Here is a 12,568-nt window from a genome sequence, read left to right as displayed (position 1 = left end):
GTTACATTCACGAACTGTCTGGAAAAAACTAAACTACACCTAAACTGGCCGAATGACTCACAGAGTTGTAATAAGTGTATATCAAAGTTATAACGCAGTTATAACACGTCACATTACATAAGCATAACAGGGCTCATGACCTGAGCTGGAGCTAATGAGACGTTCACGGACAACAAAGGGTGAATGTAAACTGTGACTCCCTTCCTCTAAACGCGCTTTGGTTCATCTGTATTATTTAAGTGACGCGCATGTGAATATGATTTTGTCTTAAATGAGATTATTACGTTATAATTAGCTGCTATTTTTTTCGCGAGAGGCGGATTTTAGTTGAAACCTTGAAAGTATCAGCGCTCATTTCCTGGAAGGAGGAGCCAGACTCGCACGGAGGAGCGAACCCGGCGGCAGCAGCAGCAGCAGCGGGCGGGCGGGCTGTCACTTCTCTGCCACACGGAGACCGTGCTTCTGACCCGTTAACTGGGAGTTAAGACTTCGGACCGGATGCCTCTATGATCCAGCTAACCTTACGACGAGATATACAGTGTTCAGATTGCGCACGGTAAGGCGTTTCGGTCGTTCCCAAAATTAGCTAGCATAAGGTTAGCTAACCATGTAGGGTAGCTGTTACGGTCACGTACGCCAAAGCCCATTCAAAAATACGCTACTTTAAAGATTGACGCCATTGTCGTTTATTATTATTTTACATAAAATATTAAAAAATAACTTAAGTTCGATTCAGACATGAATCCACTTTAGGTGTAAACAGCGGTTTCTTTAGCAGAAATGTACATTTGGAGGGCGGTGGCAGCCAACAGTTGTACAAATCCTCACCAACTTAGCTTTGGTTTACTTCACTTAAAGGCTGGAAGTGCATATTTTAGTGTGAGCCGTATTGATGCCTGGCCTCTCACCGACTGTGGGAAACATCTGACACTGCATATATTACATATAGATACGTGTAATATTTAAAAATGGCCAAAATGCTGAATGCAGGTTGGCGTATCTTTGTCTCTGCGCCGCGGCGGATGCTTCCAGCTAGCTGGCTGATGGATGTAACGGGCCGTGGGTTCTTCTAAGTTGGATTAAAATCCCTCAAATGCTGTAATTAAGTGTCGTTTTAAAGTTGGGGCAGCTAACAGCTAGCTTACCTGTAATGTTGTTTATTATAAGAGGGACAGAAGAAGCAGAAAGTGGGATTTTGTTTTGTTTTTTAGTAAAACTGCCAGAATCCTCCAGGTACATTAAGATTAAGATTAAGATTAAGATTAAGAAACCTTTATTAGTCCCACAATGGGGAAATTGCATTTTTGCAACGGCATACAGACAGCAAGGGATAAGTTAAGAAAAAGATATATACATTATAAAATAGACTCAATCCAAAAATTGTATGAATGGCATGGTGTAAAATAGAAAGTAGTTCTCCATGCGCAGGGAGATTAGTGAAGGATTAGGGCTCCACAAGGACAAACAGACGACAATCACGCGGTATTCCTTGCTTCATTATTATACCTTGCAGAGTTCTCCCAAAACAGCAGCCCCGCTCCGTCCCACGGAGCCGTTCGATCCTAAATTTATCATGTCACCTGTCCCTGTCCTGCAGGCAGTAGGTTTTCATCCAGGCCCACTGATCTAATGCCCTAATTATGGATAAATGGACTCGTTTTGCCCTGAACTTTACTTCACAGGGAGCCGCAGGCTCCGTCAGGCAGAGAATAACTTCAGGTATTCACATCTGGAGATGTGTTTCTGTACAGACCTCCTCACATATTCCCCTTTTAACAACAGATATTTGGCTTATAATTTGTAATATTTGACGTAAATAATCCAAAGAAAATGTGCTTCCTTTAATTTACACCGATCTATCGATGAAGTAAGAGATTATTATTATTAACAGCTGAACCCACGTTCCAGTAGAAACATGGTTTTTTGTTTTAACTGCAAATGCCCAGCGGCGCTAACAGCTGCAGGTTTACCGCACATAATTTGATTTAATTTGATTTGTTGCACCACTAAAGCACAAACATACAGGGTCCCTCCCTTCTCCTGCCTCGTCTGAGCCTCGTCTTAACTGAGAGACTGTTTATCGTTTATTTGTCATGGAGTGGTTATTTCACAAGTTTCCATCTGTTGGTTAAATAATGAGGAGGACGCAGCTTTTTACTAACAATAATCTACATGACTGGTACATCCGGCAGCTGGTTTCTGCTGTAATATTGCTTCTTCTGTGTCAAAACGCTGAAGTTCAAGTCATAGTTTCTTGACTTCTCATTCAAGTACGCAGAAAATTGAAGGAAAAAGCACATTTTAGAAGATGTTGCCTGCAGATTTTTTGCTAAATCCAACTGTTATTATAACAATTTATCGATTCATTTCAGCCTGTGTGCATCACCTGGTTTCAGGGTACCTGAGTGTACGATAGAGGTGACGTGGATATGGAGCGTCAGCTATGTGACAACTTTCTGTGGAGCTTAATCTGACTATAATGGTGTTAGTCTGCTAATTCTTTTAACAGAGGCAGGCTCTGTGCTCAGCCTGCGAGTCTCAGCTCCATCACCAGCTGATGGACATTTATCTTCACACCTGCTACCTGGTCTGACCCCCCCCCCCCCGCACGGTTTTTACCACTTTCATTCATACATTTTTTTTATTTAGCAGGTTATTTTAAAGACGTGTGAACATAGTGCCACTGTATCCTGGATTTTTGTGATTTATGTAAATATTCAGTGGACAATCACACTGTCTGAATATATATTTTATGGACAACATATAATCCCATACTATAGGCTCACATAGTACTTTATTAGCTATAAGAAATGTTTTTTTTTGTTATAACTATGTAATAACAGTTCTCTTTACCTGTACTGCATTACATTACTAACAAGGATTTCTTTTATTTCGTCTAAGTTATGTTGTGATTGTATAGTTATCACAGTAGATTACAGACCACTGAACGCTGCAGTTATTTTTAAAAACTACAGACTGCTATTTAAGGACGAACTTCACAGAATGAATATTTTCATGAAGTTGCCCTGCCTGCAGTCCTCACATGATTTTCCGTTTGTGGTTTTTGACGAGCACGCTTGACTCAAGAGATAAGAACGCTTTGTTCAGCTGCCACAAAACAGTCGGAAGCTTTTATGATTCATACTAAGAATAGCGGTTTTAAATCGCATTAAGTTCTGGAATATGGATTGGGTTATGAATATGAGCTACTAGTATGAAAGATATTAGTCTGGAAATACCCTAATACATATGTTTTTATATGTTCTAAATGGTGACTGGCTCAGTCAATACAGATGATTTTTATGATGCTGAAATATCTTGCTGCTTTTATTAATAATCAGCTTTGATACCACAGTGTCTCATTCTGACACATGCACTTATTTTTCCTGCTGCCTTTCAGCCAAAAAATCAGGATGAATAGTGTCCAAAGTTAGAAAAATATCTGCACTTCATTACAGTCAGCATACAAAAGGCTCCCGGTCACCTCTATACAGCGCTCTGCTGCGCTTCAGTACAAAAGAAGCACTGCAGATTCATTTTCATACTGTCGGCTCATATTGTGGCATCATAAGCGAGCGCCGCCTGCACTACCACGACTGCAGTTGTCCAATTAACCTAATAGACCTGGCTCAGTGATGCCCGATCGATCGCTGTAGTGCGAGCCCTCAGATCAGCTCGGTGGACACACAGGTTTATGTTAACTCGCTCGGCCCCTCGGTCTGTGCAGCATGCGTGGAGAAGTATTTACATCAACAGCTTCCTTGGCTCCAGCAGGAACACCATCTGGGCCTGCAGTGCTCTCACGGTGGAGAAAAATGTCCTCTTTGAATTCATATTTGTAGGAGTCTGCCTGATTGGATTTTTATTTACTCTCCAGAGCATGTAGATCCTTTACTGAAATCCCACCTAGTGCTATTACTATTGATTATTATCTCACAATCAACTAATTATTGATCTCCAGAATGTAGAAAATTGTCAAATTGGACATGTTGATGATCATTTAAATCTAATTATTTTTTGTGGTCTGCTGCAGTGACCTGCTTCTTTTTGAGTGACCACATCATGAAGTAAAGAGAATGAATAAAACCTGAGTCACATCTGTTACGATCACAAATGCATGTAAGCATTCCTTTTCACAACAGGAAGCTGATTTCTCCTGCTCTGCTGCAGCACTGCTAGACGTGGATTTTAAATAAAAATTAAAAATAACCTTACAGCAGAGAAGTCAGTAATGAAGGGCAGTGACCACAATTCACCGCTATTTTTCTCTGAGACACCCGCAGGACAGGGATCTAAATTTAGCATGTGCTGACTGAAGATAATGTGAGAGTAGGTTGCTTTGTTTGCAGTGAAACACTTGCCCGTCAGTAAACGCCTCACGACTCACTGAAAGGTAGATGTGAAAGAATTGAACTGGGTTCAGGTACAAATAAAAATAAAGGAAAGATGGAGGGACTACTTTAAAAAATAAGAGTTTAGGCTCATTTTTCCTGTATGAAAATGAACTTGGGACTAATCAGATTTTTTCTAAGAGCGCCCTGGCTGCACAGTGAGCTGACCGTGCCAGGCTTCAGGTCATACACTAGCAGCCGAACCACAGGGGTTCGGACCAATCTGTGTCCTACTTCTGGCAGTTATCCCATGATCGATGATTCATTGAATAACCTGTGTTGGCAGCAGTACACAAACCTTTCATTATGCCACTGACATTTGTTTTTTTAACCAAAACCTCACTGAGGACAGGGCTCAGAGACAGGTCTAGCCTTTCGCACAGTGAAAAAATTGTTGAATTTTATGCAACACATTTATTTAGATAGAATAGACAGAATAGGTTGACTATATTTCATATTTTTGATTATTTTCAAATTGTAAACCCTGAAATGCAGCCTTAAGAACACACGGGGGGGACGTTATACACCATCCAGGACTATCACAGTGAGCTTGTAGTAATATTTCAGCTTCAGTGCAAAGATGACTCCTAGCATAATTGCACAAGCTTAGGCTAATGTGCTAATGTCACGTCATCATACTGTCCAGCATCTATACCTTCCCTGTTGCTTTGACGGCATGCGTCCATATATCCCCAGATTCCATGACTGTTTTCAATAACTAGCTGACAAGTGACATTCGAATCTTAAAGCACTTTAAATAAGATACAGAACTTGTGACTGAAGAATTGAAATACACTGACCATATACTCCTGAATGATGTCCATATTCTTCACCTTGGTAGAAGCAGAGTGTCTTCAAGGCAGCTGCCTTTTTACAGTTAACGTGACTTGGAAGCCTGTGTAAAAAGAAATCAGTATTAAAACAACAAGCTGTTATATATATAATTATATTAAGTAATTGATCATTTCCAAGGCACACTTCTAAGTCATGCCTAAGACATCATCAGAAGAACAATGACATGTCAGAGGAACAATGTCACATGTCACAAACAGAACATTGTTATGCACAAGCAAAAACAACAGGAGCCTGTGTTTACGGTTTCAGTCATAAACTCATGACTTGAGTTGATAATCAGTGATGACAATGATGCTGAACGCACAAATCTACCTCTTGTGAGATCTCCAGATGTTTCTCTCCAGGAACTCCTCCCTTCTTCTCAAATACAGAGTTTGTTGTTACACACTGACCTTCAGCGTTCACCTGGCATACACAGAACAAAACGACACAAAAACTTCATTAATGCGAGGATAATCTGAACCACTGTAATTTAGACTATACACAGAACTTCACTGTACCTCTGTCTTGTATGTCCTGAACTAATGTAATGTTGATGAATTCATTCAGGATCACTGTTAGCATGGTTACAAGTAGCATCATTACTATTTTATTTACATTTCTCAGCGGTGTGGTGGTAGTGACTTGATTGTCTGACTCAAATAGCTTTTCATTTGCTAAGATTTTTTAGTCATCTAGTAGTGGGTTATCATCCAAATATAGCATTTAGGGACACCTGATGGTGACATGGTGTCAACAGAAGAAGGAAAAACTGTAGCTGCTCTCAAAGTTTTAGTGATTAGTTAGAACTATGATAAAAATGTCTGCGAATGTAGTTACTAAGAAGTAGAGTGGGTGCTGGTCCTAATAAAAATATGTATTCTGTTTAATTTTAAATATTCATAGGTCACATCAGCCTGGTTCACACTATTTAAAACTTGGTTTGGTCCAATTAAACAATTAATATATATTTCTTCCTGATGTAGTGACCTACTTCTGGCATTTTCTGTGACTACGCTAGCAACAGTTCTCTGGGGGTAGCTGTAGGTTAGTGAAGGTTTATGTAGTGAACAACAGCCGGTAGCTTAGCTAGCTTACATCAGAGTAGCTTGCCTTCTAACACTGCTGTTCGGTGTCCACAAAATAAATTAACAGTGATATCATACAAATAATAAACAAACCGAGCGTTGACACACCGGCACACCCGTCGTTGTCTTCTGGAGCACCCACAACTGCTAGCTTTAGTTCTGCAAAGACAAGACGGTGTCATCGTTTGTAACCGCCCAACCGCAATGGACACATAATACTAACGAGCGTCATATCAAAACCACCGTGGACAGTGTTGCCAGATTGGGCTCTTTTAAACACATTGGGCTGAAAAAAATAGCACTGGGCGGGTTTGTAAAATTTGGGCTGCTTTTCACAGCATTTGGCTGGTTTTTAGAAAATATCAATATATAAATAAAGGAGATGGTGATTACTTCTGAAAAACAAACCTCTCAGACTCCACCGGTGAACATCCAGGGACCTGACATCAAGAGGGTGGATGTAGGTACCTGGGTGTTCACATCAACAATAGGCTGGACTGGTCGGACAACACACAAGAAGGGCCGGAGTGGCCTCCACCTCCGCAAGCATGTTCTTAATTTTATAAGATGGATGAGTTTACATTTTGAACTGGAGCATGTCACTTTGTTATGCTGAACAAAGGCCTCATTCTTCACACAGCTGTGTATTAGCGGGGGTCAGTGTGTGATTTGTTGTACAGTTGTTGTTGTTGTAAATATGTCTGAGTTTTAATCCTGCTGCAAATCTGCTTGTCTGTAATATGAAAAAAAAAAAAATCCCAAAGCAAATTGCCTGCCATATGCCAGATGGAAATACTAATCCTGTGAGAATCCACATCTTAGTCGTTTGCAATTTTATTTTTAGTAGTTTATTTTCAAGGAGTTATTAGTTGTCCTGTCATTTATTTACATTTTTTTTCTGGATTAAGAATCGTAAAAGCTGTGATGGGAATTGTTTGTGTGTGTGCTTGGCCTTCACAAAGTCTGCTGCAGTTGCATTTTCCTTCCTGTCTGCACTCTTTAGCCCACAGTGCACCCACTGTTGGAGCTGCAGGGACATTCAGACAGTTGTTTGGTTTGTTGTATTGTAAGTGCTGCATGTGTAGGCTCTGACCAGGACATTGGCCTTCTCTGACATGGACTTGGACGGGTAATCTGTGAGATCAGCAAAATGTAATCTTCTTTAGTCAATGACCCGCATGGCTTTATTTGTGAGTAAGAGTCCATGTGTACAGTAGCTATAGTCTTAACGGAAATCCTTTTTGTATTGTGTGATAGTAAGCTACACTCTGAGCGAGTGAACATGTCTGAATGCATCATCTATAGAGGAGTAGCACAAGTTGTTAACACAATATTGACACATTAACTTTTAAGCCGATTTGAGAACTTTGTCAGCAAACAGTTGCTCATTTTCAGCAGCGGAAATCCACCATGAAGGCAGGTGGAGGGGTTAGTTGTGGAGTGATAGATAAAGACACACCATGACAGCCATTAGGCAGGCCGACGGCTACGTAAGCACATGGGAGAAGTTTTCTCTACGGGGGCGGTGGGGCCTAATCCCTGGTCCGGAAATCCTGGAGAAGCTTGGGGTGGATTGGCTGCTCCTACAGCCAGTTGATGTGGGAGGGGGTACTAGATAAGGATGCTTCTATTTATCCCTTCCTTAGCTTGAAGGAGTGCTACTGCAGAAGCTGCCTGCAGGAGCAGAACTCTACAAGTCCTCTTGCCCGGTTTGAAGGGAGTAGCTGGAGGAATTTGGTAGAGACAGGAAGGTCTATGGTGACCCTGATGGACTGAGTGTTTTGGAGAATAGGCCTGTACCTTGTTAATGTTTCCTGAAGGAACTGTTTCACTCTTTAGCTGCTGAACACTCCTCCATGAGGCTCGCTTTGCATACAGAATAGATTTTAGGGCTCTGTCACGGTCTTATGTTGGACTATGAGGCCCTTCAGGTGTGTTTTGACTGATGAAGGACAGCCTGCACCAGCAGAAGTCCGTCCACTGGTCATGTTTGGGGTCAAAAATAAGTCCTTACTGTCAGTTCTAAACCTTCTTAAACAGAAGAGATGACCTGCAGCAGTGTTTCAAATAAAAGGTCCTGACTGGAGATCCACTCCTGATCTCTTGGTCAATACAGCATCCTGACATCTTTGACTGCCTCTAACAGTGTGTGTAACTCCCTTCTAGAAGACTTAATCTACATAAATGAGGCTGCTCCTTTGGCAAACACCTGTGGGATCAGTCTGCAATATGTTTTAGGCTGGGCGTTGTTACGCTCTGTGTGTCGGAGTGTAACGCAGCAGGCCGCAGTGTTTTTGTATTTTAATGTTTTTTTTTTTTTCATTATTCCCTTTAGAGGTGAGCCATGGCTGAACCGAACGCCTCCCGCCCCCAAAGGAAGATGTCCACTGCTGGGGAGAGCATGTACAAGGTGTTAGGCCTGGAGAAAGGAGCGACACCAGAGGACATTAAGAAAGCATACAGGTAACATGGAGTAAGATGAGTTACTACAACACATACTAAGCTGTCTCTTCAGAAACTAGTCACTGTCAGCCGGTGTTAAATTAACCCTCGAAAGACGACTCAAGCTTCTCCACCAGTCCAAGTGCAATAAAACATATGCAACAAGCAGCTATTGATTAATCAACAAACAAACATACTCTGAGAAATACTCTTTCCTTGTTTGTTTTCTCCTCTCTTCCATCAGAAAACTAGCATTAAAGTACCACCCAGACAAGAACCCTGAAAACCCGGAGGCTGCAGAGAAGTTCAAGGAGATCAACAACGCCAACTCCATTTTAAACGATGAGACAAAGAGGAAGATCTATGATGAGTATGGCTCCATGGGCCTTTACGTGTCCGAGCAGTTCGGAGAGGAAAGCGTCAAGTACTACTTCCTCATGTCCAAGTGGTGGTTTAAGGTCAGTGCAGTTGTTGTTGTTGTTGTTGCTGTGTTGAGGCCTTTCAGTGTGCGACATGACATCTGTAATCTGAAAAGATGGAATAAAAAGCTCGCCGTGAATAATTTGGAGATTAAAGTTGTGTTTGCCGTCATCTGGTGGAACATGTGTCTGCATGTTAATCCCTGCAGAGCCTGGTGCTGTGCTGTACGGTCTTCTCCTGCTGCTGCTGTTGCTGCTGCTGCTGTTTCTGCTGCGGGAAATGCAAACCGCCCGACGACGACGAAAACTACCAGTACGTCGACCCCGAAGACCTGGAGGCCCAAATCAAAGCGGAGCAGGACGGAGGTGAGAGAGGCTGTTATTATTACATCTGATATCAGTAAACCAGCTCTGTTTGATTTTCTATGATTGCATTTCTATCTGAAGGATAGAGTGCTTATGTTTGTGAGTTTTATACACCTGACGTATTGATCGAGATAAGCGGAGGAGGAGAGAGGAAGAACAGTCTGCAGACACTGGTTATTGAAAAGAGGACTACAGCCAAGATGGCCACTTGTTGATGTTTGCTCAGTTACATTCTGCTGGAACTTAAACTAAACATAAATCAGCCACATGCAAACAGAATGGATGGACTGAATGATGAGCTTTTTTTAAGTGATTGTGATGACCAACCTCGCAGTTATTTGAAGACTGTACATGACGCACAGCTACACAAACCAGCTCCCTTAAAGGTAGGGTAGGAGACTTTGAAAACTCAGTGAGAGTCAGCCGGATTTGGAAAGTAAACACGCCCCTTTCTCTCGGAGCTCACCCCAAAGCCACGCCTCCAATCACATGGACGCACATCACCTGAAGACGAGCTGCGGTCTGTGGCTTCGGCCATCATGCACGTACCTCTCTGGTGCGCGCAGAGCAGGAAGAGAGTGACAACCAGCCAATACTCCGCGCAGGGTCCACCCGGAGGATTGGCTGATGTTTTTAGTGTTTTATAGCTTCCACAGATGATTCACATTCTTCGTTTTAATGAGAAACTGCCGAACTAATCGGTTGCTATCGGATTGTAAAGAGAAGTTACACTAATTTAACAAAAAGTGCAGCAGGATGAACTCTCCTACCTGACCTTTAATACTGTGATAACTGCTGTTGTGTTCCTGATGAGGACAGGGAGGATATGTGGACGTATCTGGGCCTGATGGTCACTTCTGTAGCCTTTAGCCTTTAGACTTAAACCTGACAAACTGCTGCAGGTCTGATGAGGTCTAGAGTCGAGCAGTAAATGAAGTATTTACTGTAAACCTGACAGCAGCATAATGGATGTGAACATTAAATCCAGGAACAGGAACATTTCTCACTGTTGGTTTAAAAATCGCAGCCTTCTGTTTCTTCACCAGATTCTCATGCTCCCATCCAACAGGTAACACAGTAATCATAGGCCAGCCTACATCTAATCTGGGCCCAGAAATCCCAGAAGACCAGAGTAAGCCCATCCCCCTGCCTATGCCCATGCCTTCACCTGAGCCCCAGTCGCCGACCTCGGCCAGCCCAGCGGGGGAAGAGAACCCCGGGGAGACCTTACCAGAGTCAAAATGACTCGTAAGAGCCGCGTCGCCTGATTTTATGTCGCCATCCGTCCGCTGTGTCTTGTTGTGAAAAGCCCTCTTCATCGTCAGTGTTGCATGTCAGCTGCTTGTCTGGCTGTATGTGGCCTCTGCTTCCTCACTCATCCATAACAAACTGCTCCTGCTGTCCAGTAACGACTGACTCGCACAATAACTGCATGTGTGCTCATACTGTCCATGTGGCTGTACTAACATCTGTGCACAAGTCAGGTCATTAGAAATAGTACATCGTTTTACTGTGTTGGAGGAAGATTAGCCTCATTTCTTTACATTTTCTGCTTCATTCTAATGCTTCTGTTTCTCCTCCTACAGGAAAGTGATGGTGTAGATGAGCCTCAGCGAGCAAGAGCAGGACGGTAAGACGCAAAAACATTAAATCGCAGAGTACAGGAGGTACGTGAGGAGAGGTGACGTCCTGTAGTTTCTGTCTGACATCTGAATATTCTCCGTCTTCAGCCCTCATATTGATCCCACCACGCCTGACCGCTGCCTGCGACCCAGAGTAAAACCAGCCCAGGCCCACGCCTCCACCCTGATCCACACACCTGCAAGGTGGGCACTTAAATGGACCTATGGAGGATTATTCCAGCATATTAACCTACTTACCGATGACACTAAGACGGACTATATTCCGTCGAGCCCCTTCCCTTCTTCCTCCAGGCTGGATGTGACCTCGGTCCTGGGCGGGGCTTAAACTCCTCTGGGCAAAAACAACTGGGATATGAGGGCGAGAAAAACACCTAAGAAAGGTGGTTCTCCTGCGACTGGAGCGTTTTTCCTCTCTCACCGCCTCCCTTCATTTTGGACTCCGTCTGTCTCTAACAGGAGCACTTTTTTTTTTACTTTTTACTTTCTCCCCCCAACTTTAACGTACTCAAAGAAAAAAAAAAGCCATGAGCGGTGGCGGTGACAAGTACACGTCATCAGAAGCCAGCAGTAAAACAGAGGACACTTGAAGACCTGGTGATGAGCGTGTGGAATACTTCTCCCTCCTTCTTGGTTACATGTTGCTCTGCCATCCTCCTCTCCAGTTAGCTTTTGGTGGTTAAAACAATAGTTTTCAATCAGAGTGCATTTAAATGCTTCGATGTTAAATGTCTGAACCAAAACCTGAAGATTTAGAGCTTCAGTCGGGAGTAAAACCTAGAAGCGTACTTCCTCAAACGTGCATGCATTCTTGTCTGGCTGCATGCCCCCCTGATGTACAGCACCGGACCACACCTCAACATGGAGCCTAAGCGTACCGACATGCAGACTCTGGATAAACACTTCCTGTATAACTTGTTCCATGTCATCATGTGCCACAAAAAAAAAAAAAAAAAAAAAAAGGAAACCCTGATACGATCTGTGGACTGAAACGGACGCCATCAGATGCCAAACGCCGTTTGTTGTCGCACTCCTTCTTGTGTTGCAGTCGTACGCTCTGCTAGACCAAAGCCAACAGCTTCATGTAGCCTAAAAAAAAAAAAACAACGAACCGGTGTCCAGGCCAACGGAGGCTGCCATTAACCCCGCGTGTTTCAGTGTGTTTATGCATTCTGGCTCTATGCACGTCATGAGACGGGTCCGCTGCCATTCCACACGGTGAATCTGTCATCGTTACCTCCGACGGTGCAGAACGACACGAGCAATCAGGCGGAGAAGTTACCTGAGCTCAGATCCAGATCAATGCAGAGCCGGCTTCTGATTTAACCGAGTTTTTATTTAGTGTATTTGCATCAAACATCTTCACAGCAAATTAATTCCTGCGTCTT

General features: G+C 43.0%; 1 protein-coding gene across 2 annotated transcripts; it reads left to right on the top strand.

The window, feature by feature from the left end:
- The first annotated feature begins 186 nt into the window (after positions 1–186).
- Positions 187–12,224, top strand: dnajc5ga (DnaJ (Hsp40) homolog, subfamily C, member 5 gamma a). Of its 2 annotated transcripts, XM_028396600.1 has the most exons (7): positions 198–556; positions 8,649–8,776; positions 9,000–9,213; positions 9,384–9,540; positions 10,610–10,788; positions 11,127–11,170; positions 11,271–12,224. In XM_028396600.1, exons 2-5 carry the CDS (start codon positions 8,658–8,660, stop codon positions 10,783–10,785), a joined length of 666 nt encoding a protein of 221 aa, XP_028252401.1. In that variant the 5' UTR covers positions 198–556; positions 8,649–8,657; the 3' UTR covers positions 10,786–10,788; positions 11,127–11,170; positions 11,271–12,224. The 2 variants fall into 2 exon arrangements, with proteins under 2 accessions (XP_028252402.1, XP_028252401.1); XM_028396601.1 differs by lacking the exon at positions 10,610–10,788 and having other exon boundaries at positions 187–556.
- The last annotated feature ends 344 nt before the right edge of the window (positions 12,225–12,568 follow it).

This window comes from Parambassis ranga, chromosome 24 (genome assembly GCF_900634625.1).
Source record: "Parambassis ranga chromosome 24, fParRan2.1, whole genome shotgun sequence".
Classification (NCBI taxonomy): Eukaryota; Metazoa; Chordata; class Actinopteri; family Ambassidae; genus Parambassis; species Parambassis ranga.
This window is presented reverse-complemented; position numbering and strand designations above follow the sequence as displayed.